We start from the raw sequence: 19,683 nt of genomic DNA on the forward strand, positions 1-19,683 counted from the left end.
CTTGCTTGCTTACTTATGTATTTAAAATGTGCATGCTAAATGCAAATGCAAGTGCAAAGACACATTTGATGTCAAATCTAGTTTGGACCTATGGCAGAATTGCTTCTGAATGAATGCATGCATAGGATCTACTAGTTGCACATCTGCCAGCAGCTGCCTTTGGCTCTTTCTTCTCGCTCTCTCCATCTCTGCAAACAGACCATTCTGCGTGTTCCTTTATTAGTAGGATTATGTATGTCTATTGATATATGCACAGATGGAAGATGTTTAAGACTCTGTGGTCTCTGCAGAGACAATCAAGAAATTTGCTCTCCTACAGTTCAGAAATATATATTATGACAAGTGAGTTAAGCAAAGGCTGTTGGAGTTTGAGAGCCAATGAGTGGTATAATGCTTAGAGTGTTCAAATCCCCACTCAGCCACAAAGTTCACTGGGTGACCCTGGGCCAGTTGCTCACTCTCAGCCCAACCTACCTCACAGGGCTGTTGTGAAGATAAAATGTGGAGAAAGACAATTGTGTGTTCTACCTTGAGATCTAGGGTGGAGCCTTCCTGGAAACACTGCAAGGGATTCTGGGAAAGCAAAATGGTTACCTTCAGTGCTATTTTCTAGGAAAAAAAGGTGCTGGAACTCACCATAAACACCTCTCTTGTTCTCTTATAGTGGCAATGGTGCCCACCTGACAGGTGGCAGAACTGAGTTCTGATGAGTTCTGGATGAAAAAAAACAGTCCTGGTTACATTAAATCAAGAAATGAATTTACTAGCATAACTAGTTTGGTCCCAAAAGGTGTCACCTGGAAACACTGCAAAGGGATTTTGGGTCACACCCTTTAGGGCCAGAGTAGCCATGCTAAGTAAATCAATATTTTGATTTAATATAACCATTTCATTTTGGTTTTAAATGCAAATAGTTCTTCCTGGAGAAGAGACAGTAATTGCTGGGATTACAGCAGAGAGGTGGTGGTGGTGGTGGCAGGGTTAACCCTTTTCTGTCCTGGGTATGAAATCACTCATCCAAAGCTGCTATTTGCATTGGGAGGGAAGCTGCCACTAGCACTAATGGAAGGTTTCCTCCTAATACGAAGAGCAGTTTTGGAGAATTGGTTTTCATTAGGACCACAGGATGGGAGGTCTCCCCACCCCCGCAACACCTGCTGCAATCTCAGTGATTGTCCCCACCCCAGGCAGATGCTATTTGCATTTTTTTTAAAAAAAGTGTCACTGAGTATCACATTTCATTTGACCCTTAGATCACACATTACAGCTCTTTGGGCCATCAGAATGACTTGGGTCAGCCCGGAAACCAAACATCTTTATATAAATAGAAGCTGCTTTCCTCCACCACTGCCCTTTCCCTGAAAAAAGAAAAAAAAAGGTTGCCACAGAGATTGCATTGCAATGCAATGAGATCTTCCATATTATGGGGGACTCACCAGAGACATGTGTTGTTCTGAAACCAATTACCTTGCAAAGCTTTCTCTAGATTGTGTTAAATCATCTTTCCTCGGAAGTTGTGTACAGCACCATATGCTCTCCGGGGTGGGTGGGTGGGTGGGTGTGTTGGGTGGTTCTCAGTGCTTATAACAGGCTTGTGTCAATGAAGCTAAAGTTAGAGGATTTCTTTCTTATAGACAGAACAATGTGAGGCACAAATATCCTTTGGGACAATGACTTATTGATGTGGTGAAAGTCTCAGCTTGCTTGCCCTGTGTAATGTCAAAATGTCCCTGGGAGTTGCTTTTGTAAACAGAAACACACCTTGACAGCCACTTAAAAGATTTCTCCGCTGTCTAAGCATGAGCGCAAGCCCAGTAGCATAGGGGCACTCACAGAGCATCAACAAACACTAAAAGCTGTTGAAATTATGCATTGGCATCAATTTGTTTTGGGTCGTCGCAGGAGGAAACGGCAAGATATTTGATGGCATGAGTATCGGGAAGAAGTCTCCTCCACCTGATGCTCCCCCCACCCAATGGACTACAACTCCCATCAGCCCCAGCCAGAAGAGACATAGTTCACTGGTGATGGGAGTTGCAATCCAGCAACATCGACCAAGGTAGCAGGTCGAGGAAATTTGCCTTGGAATGATACTTGTAAGTACGGAATGTGAAGCAAGCTGGAAAAATAATAATAATAATAATAATAATAATAATAAAATAATAATAAATTTTATTTATATCCCGCCCTCCCCAGCCAAAGCCGGGCTCAGGGCGGCTAACAACAATCAAATAATCAAACAATCAAATAATAACCAACACCCATTTTTAAATGCACATTTTAAAACTCAGGGCCACTACTAAGCAAGCTATTGCTGCGAGGGATGAAGATGCGGCTGGAAGCTACAGAGGAGGCAGCACTGGCACCAGGAGATGGCACTTTCCATTTTGCCTCAGGCGGCAAAATCTTCTGGGCCTGCCTTGGCTTATATTTATGGAAAGTGAATAAAGCCTTCTGTAACCAGACTGTGGTTGCAGGAGTAAAACTCATGCTTGTGGTGTTCACAACATTTTGGGGTGGCTACTAGCACTCTGTGAGAAAAATAATAATGACACAGATTCCATATCCGTCAGAACAACTCTCCACAATAGCTCTATATTCAGAGACAATATAGGGAAGCAGGTGGCGCTGTGAGAATGCGGGTGGCGCTGTGGGTTAAACCACAGAGCCTAGGACTTGCCAATCAGAAGGTCAGCAGTTTGAATCCCTGCAACGGGGTGAGCTCCCATTGCTCGGTCCCTGCTCCTGCCCACCTAGCAGTTCGAAAGCACGTCAAAGTGCAAGTAGATAAATAGGTACCACTCCAGCGGGAAGGTAAACGGTGTTTCCGTGCACTGCTCTGGATTGCGAGAAGCGGCTTAGTCATGCTGGCCACATGACCCGGAAGCTGTACGCCGGCTCCCTCGGCCAATAAAGCAAGATGAACGCTGCAACCCCAGAGTCGGCCACGACTGGACCTAATGGTCAGGGGTCCCTTTACCTTTACCAGAGACAATGTGCCAGGTCCTGGCAACTAGCAACATGGACTGAGTACTGCTATCATATGGTTCAAGATGGCAATTGCTTGACCATGGAGCAAGATGAGGGAGAGAAGGGAGAAGAGAAGGGAGGCTGGGCCATGGAATCAGCTCTGCTGAGAGAACAACCAACTTTTGTCTCTTCCTCTCCTCTCTTCCTCTCCTTGAACAGTTTTCCATAGCAGCTGGCTGTTCCAATAACTAGCATAAGTAAGAACTGGTGCCTGAATTTTCTTCTTTTTTTCTTCATCCCTCTCAATCCCTTTTCCTTTTGTGCCATGTGCCTCTTAGTTTGTAAACCTGAGGTAAAGAGCTGTCTTATCACTGATCTTCCTTAGCTGCTATGAGAACCCTTTGTGGCTGAAAGGTAAGGTTAAAAAGGCTTCAAAGAAATATATACCGAGCTATAAGGATTGTGAATATTTGTGCATTCTTCAGAACCTTTGAGGGTATCTTTGGGGTAACTTTCAAGGACAAAGGTACTCCCTTCACCTTCAGAACACTCAATATCTGACAAGAGAGACACCTCCTTTGAAAGTGTCGTCCAGAAACACTCTCAAAGAGCAGGGGGAAAAGATCCACTGAACTTTATTTCATGCAAGGTAGGTCTGCTTATGTGGAACTCTGTTGTTTTGTTCTGAAATGCCAGCCATCATCAATATTTCAATAGAAGAAAACTGACAGGTTTACGTAAGTCAATATAGCACAGAGAAGCTGTGGCAAGATTTACTTCCAATAAGAGGGAAGCCATGCCGTGTCACACAAGGGACAATTGCCCCCCATCATGCCCTGTTTGTGAGCTCCTGGGGAGTAGCTAGCTGACCACTAATGGAGACAGTGAACTAGGCTCGATGGCCTTTTGGCCAAAAGGCAGTGTGTCTATGACTTTTAAGTCCTAGAGCTTGCTTTGCATAGAGAAGCCTTCCCCAACCAGGTGTTTTCCAGATGCTGCTAACTACATCTCCCATCAGCCTTGACCATTCACCATGCTGCCTGGGGATGATGGGACTTGTAGTCCAAAACATCTGGAGGGCTGCAAGTCGAGGAAGACTGGCATAGGGATTTGGGTGCAGATATTGCTTAAGGACAAAGATGAACAACATCAGCACTGACCCACTGTCAACCCAGCCGGATGGGTGGGGTATAAACAGACTATTTTCAGGTAGGGATGACCTTATTAGCTCTTTTAGCATTCAGTTCGTGTTGGCAGAAAGTGAAGCCTGCCATGCAAACATATTTTCATACTTGTCCCCTGTTCATTCATGGGAGGGAAAACATGAAACACATTAAGAAATCATTATGGACTAGAGCCTTAAGTTGTTTTATTAAAAGGTGTAAATTACAACCAAGTTAGTTATTTCAGGGCAGGTACAATCTGGGGACAGAGACCCACTCTTGCTGTTATAAAATGTAAAAAGTCTGTTTTACACATCATAAGACGGCCAGTCTGCGCAGCATATGGACAGACCATTCTGACATCATGGAACCTCGATAGAACACGTCCTGTGGGATTTCCATGTGGGTCATAAGTCCTGCCCTTAGCATGCAGAGTCAGGCCTTAAGAAGATTGGACTCCAAAGGAGGAAAGGGGTGAGGGTGGGGATTTGGGATGAATCTATACTTTCCAATATACAATAGTAAATCAGGTACTAAATGACATTACTGCCTTTTTATGGCAGACTTCTACAAATGCGGTTAAGGTTATACACTTAAAACACTAAAGTAAAAAATAAAAAAGAAGAAGAATAAAGAGGGCGAATTGGTACGTTTATTTCTTCCTATTGTACAATTAAGCTATAAATAACTTCTGGATAAAACGCCTAGGTGTCAATGAAACTTGTTAACCGATTACATTCGAGGAAGTCCCTTTCCCACGTAGCCCAGCACATCTTCACTATTCCAGTGTCTTCTCCTGTTTCTTGCCTTCTTTTTTCTTTTTCTTGGGCTCTGTTGACACAAGAAAAAATGGAAGTGTTACAAGAGCATCAGAAACAACTCCACAAGGTGCCATAGCTGGACATTTGCTAGGGCCCCAGGATTAGTTAAGGAATCACTGCCCTAACAGTGGTCCCATTGCTCACAAAAGCATCCCAGAAGATCAGATGCAGCCTAAGAGAATGCTCACTTTGCATGCCTTGTTTCCTCCAGGTTCAGGGGCCATCTGCGAGTGCCTCCCAAATCCTGGTGCCAGAAAGGATCAGAAACACAGCCAAAGTCAAAGAAAGAAGAAAGGTTTCTTCCCAAACATCTAGAGTGGCCCTGATCCTACTTGAATTGAACCGAAAGCCTTGCAGAGTCTTCAATTTGGGTCAGGAGGAGGCATGAGAAAGAAAAGCACCAAGGCAGACTCTCCTTGCACCTGCTCCGACCCTGGGGAAATCTAGGGCTGCCTCAACCAGCTCCAGCAAAACCCCAGTTGACTCAAATTAGCCTGAGGAGTTGCAGGATTCAGGAGTCATCCAGAGCCAGTGCACATCCCTGCCAGTTACTAAAGCACACCTTTTTTTTCTAGTGGTATGTTTCACTCTGACAACCAAAACAGAGTTGATTTTAGACTATGAAAATGTGATAATTACATTCACTTAGAGCAGCCCTGGATCAAACTTTGTAATATCTAAAAGCTGTACCTGAACATTTTTTAAAAAAAACCCAGAAATAGTACCTCGGGTTAAGAACTTTGCTTCAGGATGAGAACAGAAATTGTGTGGTGGTGGCGCAGCGGTGGCAGGAGGCCCCATTAGCTAAAGTGGTGCTTCAGGTTAAGAATGGTTTCAGGTTAAGAATGGACCTCCAGAACGAATTAAGTTCTTAACCCGAGGTACCACTGTAGATATTAGGCTGCAGGGGCAATGATCACAAGTGAAAAGTGGGAAAATAAAAAATGGCAGCTGCCAGCCTGATGGGTTTTATCCTACCCCCAAATCACTAGAGAAAAATTTGTCCCTACTTTTGTGGCTTGCAGATGAGGCCATGAAATGGAGGGAGATTTGGATAGAAGATCCTGCTTCCTAGGTTTCTCCACAAGTTGCTGTTCTGAGCATATCTTCTTAGAAAGCAGGAACCCATAAGGTGGCCCATACCCTCCAAGTGCCACAAAATGCTGGGATAGTCATGAAAACCCTTAAGCCATCATGGCTTCTCTCTTAGTCACAGAGAGCCGGCCATTGGGGGGTGGGCAGGGTAGAGGCATTGGGAAAGAGGAAGGAGGGCTTCTTCCTGAAGCCTAGTTAGTGCTTACTAGGCTTTGGGAAGAAGACTGTAGGACCCTGACAGAGCCCTCACGCCTCCGTCCTGAAGGACTTGCTTTTCAACTTCCATTTCCAGGCACATGCTGGAATGCAGCAGAGAGATCTACCCATTGAGCTTCCTCCCCGCAGGGCTTCTCTCAGTCAGGAAAGGAACGGTGGTTGGCCAGTTATGCCTGTGTTTCTCGCTGCCTCCTTCAGTCCCTTCACCAGGCAAGGCAGCCAGCCTTTGTTGACTTCACTCCGTTTCTCTATGCCAGTTAATTCCACTGAACGAGGCAGAGCTTACTTCCAAGTAGACGTGTTTAAGATAGAAAACAAGAGTAAGTTATTCATAGGACAGGGTTGTGCAGGGCTAGGTTTCTTAGGGGAGGTGAAGCAGTTGCTCTCGCCGAGCTCAATGAAATTGAGTAAATATGCAAAGAGTCCTACTGCACACAAACACTGACCTGGGATCAAGTGGGACTTACTTCTGAGTAACCTTATACAGAGGGCGAAGCTCCAGGAGGCAATCTTCCGCATACACGTCATGAAAGTAAACGTTCCTAAACAATAATGAGACCTGATGTCATGGATTGACTGGACACAGAGGAATGGTGGGAGGCACCAGCTGGGGGACCACCAAGGGATGAAGGTTTGGAGCCTGGGGAGTGGTGGCGAGACAACAATAAATGGTCAGAGGCAGAAATCTGAGAGGAGGAGCTGTCAGAATCTGAAGTGGTAACAGGTTTTGTTGAGAAGGGAGTGTCTGGTAGAGAGAAGTCCAGAATCAGAAGCTGCAGCAGGAAAGGACGAACGCCAAGAGATGGAGATGAGTCAGGCTGGTGAAGAAGCCAGAGACAGGTGTGTCAGTGCAGTCTCAGATTGCTTGGGAAAGACCCAGAGAAGGAGATTATTTAGGCAGCTATTGTAAGGTGGGGATCTTCAGCCTCCACAACTCTCCCATAGGGAGAGAAGATGTGCTGTGCTCCAGTCGTATGCAGAGTACTTTGTCTCTGCTAGAAGTAAAGAAAAGCCAGGACTCCATTCCCAAAGTCTTTTTCCTCTCAACTTCATCAGAATCCAGATGGTTCTCCAAAGCAGCCTCTGTGATTTTATCTCCTCCTCCTCCTCCAAATCCTTGTACGGAGGTTGTTTTCATTTCCACATCACAATCTGCTTCCTTCAATTTAGTGATTCCGTGATCCAGTCTTCCCAATGATTCCTCAATTTGGTCTGAAGCTTCTGAGTATTCCTCATTTCCACCTCATATTCATCTTCTTCATCCTCTGGCTCGTTTCTTCATCTTGACCAAACATTGATCTGAACATTTTCGGTTGTTGAGTCATCATCAACTGTTTAACAATACCAATGGTCACTTATTGATCCAAAAGTACCTTTGTCATACTGGATGCTTTTAATGTTCAGGATATCATTAGGCACCCAGTCCACCTTAATCCCGGCCCCCTTAAAATCACAGCTACAATTGTACATTCCTTTCTCATGGCTAATGATGGGCAAAAGGGGTGCCCAACCCTTTAAAACAGTGATACTGATGTAGGATAGAATGCCCCTATTTTCAGCTGAGGAATGTTGGAAGGCATGCCATCCCACACTGCTTCCTCCACAGACGTGTGCTGGCAACGGTGCCAATTTCTGGTGAGATCTCAGGATATCTTGCTGAAATCTCATGAGACCTCACTGGAACCTGCCACCACCACAGAATCCAGGTAAGGGGGGCTTCTGCAGGAGGTGGCAGCAGAGTAGGGTGGCACTTTCCCATTTCACGTCAGGCAGCGTAATGGGATGAGCAGCCCCTGCAAGAAAGCAATAATCTACTCCATAGGTAGCCACGGTGATGGACTATGGATGTTGTGGACTATTACTCCCATCATCCTTTACCATTGGGCATGCTGACTGAGGCTGATGGGATATGTAGTCCACAGCATACCTGGAGCACCACAGTGGTCTACTCCCAATGCATATATTCAATGCCACTTTATAGACACCTAACACACAGGAGGATGTTTCTTAAAATAAAAATTCAAAAAGAATATTCAGGGGCTCAGAAGCAAGGGAGGAGTGATGAGGAATAGTCTCTGGTTCAGGCAGAGGCGTTCTGATCACAAGTGCCAGCTCTACTTGGCATGCGAGATATTATCTCAGGGTCTAGCTTAGAACAAACCGAAAATAGCAGGCAGCTCCTGGAGAAACCAGGTCACGGCTCAGTGGAAAGCAAGAGAAAGGTTTTTACACATACATCTATAAACACAGAGACACCAAGACACCTCCCAGCTTTCCCTCCTTATTTACTGTAGAAACTGGGTTTACTTCCCTGAAAAACTTATTTGACCCTGGTTCCCACCCCCAGTCCCCTTTCTCTGCTCCACATCCTGGCTGTATTTCCCCCCTGTCTGCTAAGGGTATAGATTTTTCTTTCTTCCAGAAGAGAGGCAAAGACAGAGAGATGGCAGATGATGGAGGCCAAGCTACCAAAAGATTTATTGAGGCAAGCCGGTCCAAACATGTTATAGGATCATAGAATTGTAGCATTGTAGAGTTGGAATTTCACTACTTTTATTTAGAAGCATTCATGGTAGTTGTTTTTAAATAATCTGTTGATATTATCTCATTTTGATTTTATAGTGCCTGCTATTTTTAAGTACTATTTTTATTGCTATTTTTTATGCATTTATACCTACTTTTTTGTAAACAACTTAGTTATTAAGCAGTATATAAACCTTGTTAAATAAATAATTTACATAATTTGGAAAATCATATCACACGAAGTGGCAGGCCTACACGGAGTGATCTGAAATTAGGACTAGTTCTAACACTGGGCAAACTGAGATGTCTGGACCAGGAGGCAGTGGGGGCAGCAGCCATAACCTAGCTGTTCCTTCTAACGCTCCACCCACCTACTGCTTCCCAGGAAGTTCCTCTCTCCTAGGACCAAATTAGAAAACTTGTGGCCAAATTAGACAACTGCATGATTTTTTTGCTCAATTTTACACCATAACTAGGGGTTCTAGTTAAACTTAAAAAACTTATGCAAGATGGAAGGCTGGTTTAGGACACAATCCACCATCCCATGATTTTCTCTTGATCAGCCACAGACTAATCTAATTAGCATCCATTTCAGTTTTGGAAGAATGCTGTTCCAGTCTAGGCTACACAGTTGTCATGGACTGGCTGGATGCAGAGAGTGGTGGGAGGCGCCAACTGGGAAACCCCCCAAAGGAACCCCCCAGGGGAAGAAGGCTCAGAGCCAGGGGATTGGTGGTGGGACAATGATAAGTGGTCAGAGGGAGAAGAGGGAGCAGGAGAAAGGTGTCGGGAGCAGAAGAGGCAACAGGGTTTAGTGAGCAGGAAGAGACTGGGGCAGAGAGCAGTCCAGACTCAGAGGCAGAGGCAGACCAAGAGGCAGAGATGAGACAGGCTGGTGAAGAAGCCAGGGAGTCTCCCCCTCCTGCTGTAACCAGCTCCCCTTCCTCCTGGTCTCCCAGAACACAGAGAGATATGAAGATGGAAGTGAAAAGAAAGACAAAATGAAGGAATGTTAAGTTTCTGGGGAAGGAACCAGTGGGAAGGCAGGACCATCAGTCCTCCTCATACCTCCCTCACTGGAGCAAGACCTACTGGGAAGAGTTGCTGTGATCATTAGGCCTGCACTGTTTTGGTTTCTTTGAATATAGAGTTAACTTCACTGGCACCAGGTGTTTTATTGCTAACCTACTCCTGACTCCGGCTCCTCACAACAGTTGATGCCAAAATTCAGGATTATTGCATGCAGTTTGTTTCACAGTATAAGCAGCTATTCTGAATGCGGAGTCCTTCATATTGACTCCTTAATGGAAGATAACAAAACCAGAACAGTCCAATGAATCAAGTTTACAGGGCTTATTGTGCAGGAATTTAAATTCCTCTACAAGTGCACTGATTTCTCCAAATGTATAATAATAATAATAATAATAATTTATTATTTGTACCCCGCCCATCTGGCTGGGTTTCCCCAGCCACTCTGGGCGGCTTCCACAGAAACCAAAAAACACTAAAATATCATACATTAAAAGCTTCCCTGAATAGGGCCGCCTTAAGATGTTTTCTGAATGTCAGGTAGTTGTCCATCACCTTGACATCCGATGGGAGGGCATTCCACAGGGCGGGCGCCACCACCGAAAAGGCCCTCTGCCTGGTTCCCTGTAGCTTCGCTTCTCGCAATGAGGGAACCGCCAGAAGGCCCTCGGCGCTGGACCTCAGTGTCCGGGCAGAACGATGGGGGTGGAGACGCTCCTTCAGGTATACTGGGCCGAAGCCGTTTAGGGCTTTAAAGGTCAACACCAACACTTTGAATTGTGCTCGGAAACGTACTGGGAGCCAATGTAGGTCTTTCAAGACCGGTGTTATGTGGTCTCGGCGGCCGCCCCCAGTCACCAGTCTAGCTGCCGCATTCTGGATTAGTTGTAGTTTCCGAGTCACCTTCAAAGGTAGCCCCACGTAGAGCGCATTGCAGTAGTCCAAGCGGGAGATAACTAGAGCATGCACCACTCTGGCCAGACAGTCAGCGGGCAGGTAGGGTCTCAGCCTGCGTACCAGGTGGAGTTGGTAGACAGCTGCCCTGGATACAGAATTGACCTGCGCCTCCATGGACAGCTGTGAGTCCAAAATGACTCCCAGGCTACGCACCTGGTCCTTCAGGGGCACAGTTACCCCATTCAGGACCAGGGAGTTCTCCACACCAGCCCGCCCCCTGTCCCCCAAAAACAGTACTTCTGTCTTGTCAGGATTCAACTTCAATCCATTAGCCGCCATCCATCCTCCAACCGCCTCCAGGCACTCACACAGGACCTTCACCGCCTTCACTGGTTCTGATTTGAAAGAAAGGTAGAGCTGGGTATCATCTGCATATTGATGGACACCCAGTCCAAACCCCCTGATGATCTCTCCCAGCGGCTTCATATAGATGTTAAAAAGCATGGGGGAGAGGACGGAACCCTGAGGCACCCCACAAGTGAGGGCCCAAGGGTCTGAACACTCATCCCCCACCACCACTTTCTGAACACGGCCCAGGAGAAAGGAGCGAAACCACTGTATAACAGTGCCCCCAGCTCCCAACCCCTCTAGACGGTCCAGAAGGATGTTATGGTCGATTGTATCAAAGGCCGCTGAGAGATCCAGCAGAACTAGGAAACAACTCTCACCTTTGTCCCTAGCTCGCCGGAGATCATCAACCAGTGCGACCAAGGCAGTTTCAGTCCCATGATGAGGCCTGAACCCTGATTGGAAGGGATCCAAATGGTCCGCATCCTCCAGGCGTGCCTGGAGTTGTTCAGCAACCACACGCTCAATCACCTTGCCCAAGAATGGAAGATTTGAAACTGGGCGATAGTTGGCCATACTGGCCGGGTCTAAAGATGGTTTTTTAAGAAGCGGTTTAATAACCGCCTCTTTCAGCGGATCTGGGAATGTTCCCTCACAGAGGGAAGCATTCACCACCCCGCAGAGCCCATCGCCCAGCCCTTCCCGGCTAGCTTTTATAAGCCAGGATGGGCAAGGATCAAGGAGACAGGTGGTTGGTTTCACTCGTCCAAGCAGCCTGTCCACATCCTCGGGGGTAACGGATTGAAATTGATTCCATGCAACTTGACCAGACAGGGCTCTAGCACTCTCCCGCCCCAGCCCTGCTCCCACGGTGGTGTCTAGCTCCTTCCGAATATGAGTGATTTTATCTGCAAAAAACTTTGCAAAATCGTTGCAGGAGATCTTGGGGTCTTTACAAGGCCCCGATGGTAAAGGTGGTTCCGTTAAATTGCGGACCACCTGAAAGAGTCTCCTGCTACTATTTTCTGCAGATGCAATAGAGGCGGCGAAGAAAGTCTTCTTTGCCGTCGCTATCGCCACTTGGTAGGCTCGACGTTGAGCTCTAACCTGTGTCCGGTATGTTTGCTTCGGCAGGTTGGAGCCATGATTCAGCATCATTTGTATGGCTTCCGTGGCTTTTTAGGATGCCATAACAACTCACAGTTGTTAAAACTGAGCCAGCCCCTCCTCTTACAGAGAAAAATAAATTGCGAAAAATAAAGGTAGTGCTTCGACTCTTGTTTTCCATTTGTGGCTTTAAATTGTGGGTTGCTTCTAGTCCTTGGGCACTATCTCTTCAACATAATTTCCTTCCCCCTGCTGCTTTTGTACTAAAGGTTTATATACATAAAGTAAAGGTGATGGCTTAGAAAAGGCCGCCTGCAGCTATTCGGCACTGCTGAGCATTGCTATCAAATTACTAAGAAGTGATGCTAATCCATCACGCCTAGACCCAACAAAATCCACAGGGCTTATTCCTATGTTTGGTTAGGATTGGGGAATTCATTCCCAAGATTTCTTGCTTAACAGGTTTATGAACCGAGCCTAGTGTTGGGATGTTGACTGTTTGCCAGCTGTAATTGAATGACCCCTGGATCCTGGCATATGACAGGTCTCTTCGTATCACCAACATTTATAAACTCTAAGTGCTTCAGTTGGCACTATAAACACGAAGCAGTCACTTAACTCTTGTGGCTTTGCTCAAGGGAACTCGGGCTCTCTGGTTTTACAAGAATGATGAAGCATCTCAAAATATTCCTTCACAATGAGATCGGCTTGGGCAAGGAAAACTGCCCCATTTCATGGTGATGGGCAGGCTGCCAACTTTTCTCTGATATGGCTGCTATGCCTTTAGCAGATGTATGGCAGGCAGAAACTTTGCATGTGCAGCACGCTGACAAATGAAATGGGGAAAGCCTCCCCTGTCGGATGTCTACTTGACCCACATCTCTTCAATTCACAGCCTACAAGAATAATGCTGGAAATCTTAAAGTCCGGGCCATGAGCAGAATACACCAAACAGGTATCCTTTACAGAAAGATCAAGATCTGCACTAGATCCAAACTACACAACTTCACGGTCCCCACAAAGCCTCATGCTGCTCTTTCTACAGCTCTTTTCTGTGTTGCACACTGCTCTGCATTTTCCCACGTCTTTGTGTGTTGTTCCGTTCCATAGTGTGATGGGATGATGAGCTGCTTGTGCGTAAAATCCTAGTCCCTCAGAGTTTGGTCAAGTCCGCAAACCTCTGTCTGTGACGGAGCGCCTTAAGCATGGCTCCGTCAGTCGCTGGCAGATTCCGACAGTGGTTGCTTTCGGAATCGTTTCCAACATAAAAGTTCCTTAACGGAAACACGTCTTCTGGACTCTCGGCGTGACAGTTTCCGGCGAGGAGAGGGTGTCCCTATAGGAGGTCCTGAAACCTCCCCACTGTCTTCGCTGGAAGTGTCTCTGAGCCATCCCTCCTGCTCACTTTCCCTCGGAGCCCCTCCTCTCCCCCTGCTGGTTCCCTCTTCAGCTGCTGAGTCTCTCCCAACCTGTGTGAGCCCTTCCACCTCCTGTCCTTCCGATGGCAGTTCCCTGACACATAGGTTTTGCAAGAAGCGAGGCTGTCGAAAACGTTGCCTGTGAGGCAATGAAAAGTACCATGCTTTTGCTGTTGTTGAAGCACAGTTAAACCTTCTTCTCTTTCTCCTCCTAAATTCTTTTATTACATTTACAACCCGCTCAGCCTCTCAAAGGAGCTTAAGGCAGCAATAGCTTGGAGGCAGAGCTCGTTCCTTGTTACTTTGTGGTCTGATGTGCTTCACGCTATTGGTGGTGGGAAATAAAATACTCAGCAAAAATGATACCAAGACATGGCGTAAGTTGTCATCTGCCTGATAGATGGGAAGAGAGAAAACAGCACATGGCTGCCATTTTCAGCAGCAACCCACCATTTCTTGTCACATAAAGTTCTGTCCTAGAATTCAAGCTCTTTCTGCATTCCCTTCTCCTTTTCATTCCTATATATATATAAAACAACAAATCATAACTGCCAGAACTGAATATACACAGTTCTTCCAGATGAAGACAACCCGTTAGATATTCTCTGCAGATTGAACATGTCCTCTTTCCCAAAGTTTCCCAACAATTTCAAGCTTCTTTCACCTTCTCGTTCTTCCTGAATAACCTTCTGCAGCTTCAAAATCTGATTGCTTTGCCGTTGGAGTCACCATCAGAGCGTCAACATTAGTCTAAACTCCATACCCTCCAACATTTCTCCAATTAAAATGGGGACATCCTAAGAAAAAGTGGGACATTCCAGGATCAAATCAGAAACGAGGATGGCTTCTCTAAATCAGGGATGTCCCTGGAAAATAGGGACACTTGGAGGGTCTGGTATATAGAACTTATAAGTAAATAAATATATGTTGACATAACAGAAAGATGAATGAGCACCACAACAGTTTGGAAGCATAGCAACTGTCTTCCAAAGGTTAAAAAAAGGCTGGAAAGAAATTGAAAAGAAATTTATAGTGATTTGCTAAAGTCTCCAAGAAGGCTTGCTTGCTTCCTTTTATAAAAGGGCAGTATGATTGTGTTGTTGTTTTTTGTCATGCCAGCTGCATTAACCTACTGATAGGATCTGTGTTTTCAACTGGTGGTGCAGCTATGCTTTTATTATTCCACAGGTGTGAGAATTGCCTCTTGAAAATTCCTGTGAGATGCTTACAGAGGACAAAGGATGGAGTGAAGGAGACAAGAAGGAAGGGCGAAATGAAATACAAGAAAGAAAGAAAGAAAGAAAGAAAGAAAGAAAGAAAGAAAGAAAGAAAGAAAGAAAGAAAGAAAAGGAAGGGGGTGTAGAAGCCAGAAAGGAAGGAAGGAAATGATTTACCCATTTAGAATAGTAATGAGAATAAACATTTGCTTATGCTGGATCTTTTTATCACAATAAGCATAATAGCTCCAGGCACTCTTGCTGGTGATGGGCACTCCTGAATGCCAAAATATGCCACTGAAGGAAGATGCAAAGAAAAATATATATGCATTGCTAGTTCACACAAGCAGCACAAAAAGTGTCCCAAACTCTTCCTGAACAGAACCACTTCAGGGTGTCAAATGTGCATGCGTGTTTGATACTGTTGAATGTTCTCCCCACAAAAAAAGCTCCCTGCATATATTCAACTAGCTTAGACAATACTTTTCAACTGTGGGTCCCCATATGTTGTTAGACCACAATTGCTGTCATCCCTGGCTGGGGATGTTTGGAGCTGTGGTCCACCATGACTTGGGGACCCAAGGTTGAAGAGCACTTGTCAAGCAGATGTCCCTTCTCTCTGAAGGAATCCTTTACAACATGCAATGAATTTTTTAGATGGAGAGAGCATTCGGAATATGTCCCCAGTCCTCCCACAGTCAGAAGTGGTAAACTCCAGAATCCTACCACCACCATCCACCTCATTTGACATATTGTGTAAATCAGAAATAATAAATTATTTGCTATTATCATTTATTACATTTGTGAGTTGCTTTATATTGCACAAGGCAACCCAAAGTGACTTACAACCCTCAATCATAAATACATGAGGGGAGAGGATGCATTAAAAACATCCAAGTCACTTTTAAAGATCACAGATAGTTAGGCCAAAGGCCTGGTTATAAAGGAAAGTTTTTGCCAGGCGCCTAAAGGTAATGACGGCACCAGGTGAGCCATCCTAGGGAATGCATTCCACAAATGGAGGGCCACCACTAAAAAGGCCTGTTCTTGGTTGCTTCTTCCATACTCAGATTTTCACACAATTGCCTTTTTCATATATTTTTTTAGAATGTTTTAATCTGATTGTAATGACATTGAGTTTGCCACCCTGGGCTCCTTTGAGATAAGATACAAATTGAATAAATAATAATAATACTTTTTTTTAAAAAAAACCTTTTGAAGCTGAGAAAATCCCTCACTTTTTTGTCTAATTACAGTGGTGCCTCGCAAGACGAAAAGAATCCGTTCTGTGATTCTCTTCGTCTAGCGGTTTTTTCGTCTTGCGAAGCAAGCCCATTGACGGATTAGCGGATTAGCGCTATAGGCGCTATTAGCAGCTTTTAGCGGCTTATCTGCTGATCGGATCAGCTGATAAGCGGCTTAGCGGCTTAGAAAAAGGGGGGAGGGGAAAAAACCAGCAGGAACTCACAAGACATTGTCGTCTTGCGAAGCAAGCCCATAGGAAATTTGTTTTGCGAAGCACCTCCAAAACGGAAAACTCTTTTGTCTAGCGAGTTTTCCATCTTGTGAGGCATTCGTCCTGCGGGGCACCACTGTACTGTGAGCAGCAGCTTATTCTTTTGATTTCTGTAATGCTAATATATACTAAATTTCTGTGAGTCCACCTAATGAACAACATTAAAGACAGAGGGACATAATAATAAATCATGAAGATGCATCTAGAAACACAATAATACCACATGAAGGGAAATGCAGGGCCTCGTTTCCTATTATGGTTGTATTTTTCTAATAGGACTGATGGATGAGTTTTAAACTGATTGCTTGGGTGGGGTTTTTTTGCGTGGACAGGCAGAGTCCCCCCTGTCATGTGGAATAACGACTCAAGACAACGTGCTATGTGGGTAGACCTTGGCTCAGGCATTGGGCGTTCTCCCTCCCCAGTCCCCAGCCGGGGACCTAGGGAGTATCAGGGTTTTCCAGTGTGTGGGGGGGGATGGGCCAGCTCTGGAGAACATATGTTCAAGCAGAGATAGCCACCCCCGTTACGCCGCCGCCACAGGGGAGAGCAATGACGACCTTTCAGCGTACGGTCTAAGCCTCCCTTCAGAAACCCCTTTAACAGGGAACCCTGGTATCACCGCCACAAAGAGGAAGATGGACTAAAGGATTCCGCCCAAGGCCTGATACCGCCAAAGTTGTGACGTTTTGCTACGGGAAAGGCAAAACCTGCCAATGCAGGGAAATTCCTTTCCAGCCCTTTAACAGCGACCTTAACGTAGCAGCGCCCGCATACCTGTGAAGAAAAGTTAACCTGTGAAGAAAAGTTAACCTGCAAAAGAAGGCATTAACTGAGGGTGGGTAGGGTGGGAGAAGCTCTGGAGCCAAGTGAGGATTCCCAGGTAAGATCCTCCCTCTATTGTGTGGGCAGGTAATCCCTCCCCTACCTGGCCTGGTCTCCTTGGCAACGCTTCCCCCAGGTGGGATTGGACAACTGACTGAGGTAGGCGGAGACCTCCAGGTATCCCACCTAAGGGAAGGCAAAGCCAAGCCTATGCTGATGGAGCCGCTCCAGATCCAGGGGCTGCGCGTGTCCACGCAAAGGGCGCCCCCCGTTTTAAGCGGGGAATGGTCATTGCAATTAAGTGTTAGACCTGAATTCTTCTTTCACTTACCAAAATCATAATTTGGGTGCTTTTACAGGGATATTGAAGGGATGGAACTCTTTCACCTCAAGGATCAGGTAAACCAACTAAAAAAAAAAATCAGCCAAACTCCTCATTGTTAAGATGAGGCTGGCTTTTATATTTTCACCTTTGGATGTCTGAAGTATAGAATATGTAACTGTATCCAAGGAAGCTCTAAGACATTTTGCTGTCTGAATAGAAACAGTAAATGTTGCTCCCTCCCCAAATCAAGGTATAAAGAAACCAAGGCCAGTCAAGTTGTTTTGGTATGTGAGGCAGATAACCTTACAAGTACCTCTTCTTGGGAATAAAAATATTGCAGTTGCAATGGCAACTAGTATACACTACTATACACCAAGACTCACAACTTAAATACCAGTTTGCTGCTCTTTCATCTTTAAAAGCAGCTGCCCTCCATTCCTGTTTCCTGAGGCCTTCTTATGATGGCCCCCCTATTGCAAGAAGGTCTTAAGAAACAGGAGGAAAACCTCATTTCCCATTCCCCAAAGTCTTAGAACTTCTTGCAGTGACAGTTCCCTGAGGCAAAAAAAGGCCCCTATTAAAGGTAATAGGGACACGGGTAGTGCTGTGGGTTAAACCACAGAGCCTAGGACTTGCCGTCAGAAGATTGGCAGTTCAAATCCCCACAACGGAGTAAGTTCCCATTGCTCGGTCCCTGCTCCTGCCAACCTAGTAGTTCGAAAGCACGTCAAAGTGCAAGTAGATAAATAGGTACCACTCTGGCGAGAAGGTAAACGGCGTTTACGTGCGCTGCTCTGGTTCGCCAGAAGCGGCTTAGTCATGCTGGCCCCATGACCCGGAAGATGTACGCCAGCTCCCTCGGCCAATAAAGCGAGATGAGTGCCGCAACCCCAGAGTCGGCCACAACTGGACCTAATGGTCAGGAGTCCCTTTGCCTTTTAAAGGTAAATGAAAGAGATGTGGGGACAAAATGCCTGAAATAGCTAGCAAGGGATGTGTGGACAAGAAGCAAGCAGAAAACTAGATTTAAGAAAGACAAATCTGAGGGGGTTTGAGGAGCCACTTTAAAATGTTGGCAGGGGGGTATGGCCTGTAGCACATAGGTGAGCTATCCCCAGGCCTTTTTTCAGCTGGAACTCACTGGAACTCAGTTCTGGCACCTATCAGGTGGGCGCCATTGCCATTCTAAGAGAACAAGGAAGGCATTCATGGTGAATTCCAGCAGCTCTTTTTCTAGAAAAAGAACACTGGCCCTCTCTGATGTAATGTGCATAGTTCTCCTAAAATACAAACTGGAAATGGTCCTTCTTAAAGTGCAGTCCTATACAGCGAAATGGCCATGTGCCTTACTTTACAAAGGTCAATCCTCCATTTGACGGTCTGTCAGTCCTCTATTTTGAATGTGCCCCCCCCCTTTTAAAAAAGGGTTGTCCAGTGTTCAGTGTAAATACAGGGTGAGTCTTTTAAAAGAGGCCCCTTGGAACATGTGTACTCTGTATCCATGGGGCCTCTTTTAAAGGACTCACCCTGTATAAGGAAGGAAGAACAGCAAGGAACCTGAAGCTGCCCATTAGCAGTTAGCTTCTGAATGGCAGATTTAGCAAGTACCCCGAGAACCTGGTCACATTCGTTGCCTATAGCAATGATTAATGAATGTGCAGCAATACATATGTTAGCACATTTTCTGCATATAAGTTATACACATTTTATGCAAATCTGGATAATCTTGGGCTGAGTTTGAGCTGAGCAAACTTAATACAGAGCAACTTGGCTCCTCTCATTTTACAGGGCTGAACTGAGTGGCTGTGGGTGGCTGAGAAGACCCATTCTACTGAGATTCCCTGGGAGAGTTCAAAGAAAGAAAGAAAAAAGATCTTCCTCCTTTTCAGCCCACTAGATGAGCTCTCTCATAGATTTGGTAATTCAGCCAAGATACTCGTAGGGTCACCCTTCACAAGAGGCACTTTCAGGTGCTCTCCGTCTCCAAACTCCTATTAACAAGTCTCTGCAAATGATCAAGATGAGTGGTTCTCTCCCTGTGACTGTTTACAGCTGACGTTTGTGGGTACTATTTTTTTAAAAAACAAGCATCTTTGTTTAAATGTGGGCTGCTTCATCTTTGGAACCCTGGTGGAAAGACACTTGTCAGGAAACAGCAGCACCTGCTGGCAGAAGGCGGCACTGCAGGCCACAGCAGTAGCAACACCCGGTCG

At 45.7% G+C, this 19,683-nt stretch overlaps 1 protein-coding gene across 1 annotated transcript in view; it reads right to left on the minus strand.

Annotated features, from left to right (window-relative positions):
• Nucleotides 1–4,322: 4,322 nt before the first annotated feature.
• The window catches only part of PTN (pleiotrophin), a 94,385-nt gene continuing 79,024 nt past the window's right edge, over nucleotides 4,323–19,683 (minus strand). Inside the window, exon 5 of the mRNA XM_081212088.1 lies at nucleotides 4,323–4,964. Within this exon, the coding sequence (XP_081068214.1) occupies nucleotides 4,912–4,964 (53 nt within the window). The 3' untranslated portion in view covers nucleotides 4,323–4,911. The remainder of the gene's footprint in view (nucleotides 4,965–19,683) is intronic.

The sequence above is a fragment of the Podarcis bocagei genome (genome assembly GCF_964188305.1).
Source record: "Podarcis bocagei genome assembly, chromosome: 10".
Lineage (NCBI taxonomy): Eukaryota > Metazoa > Chordata > Lepidosauria > Squamata > Lacertidae > Podarcis > Podarcis bocagei.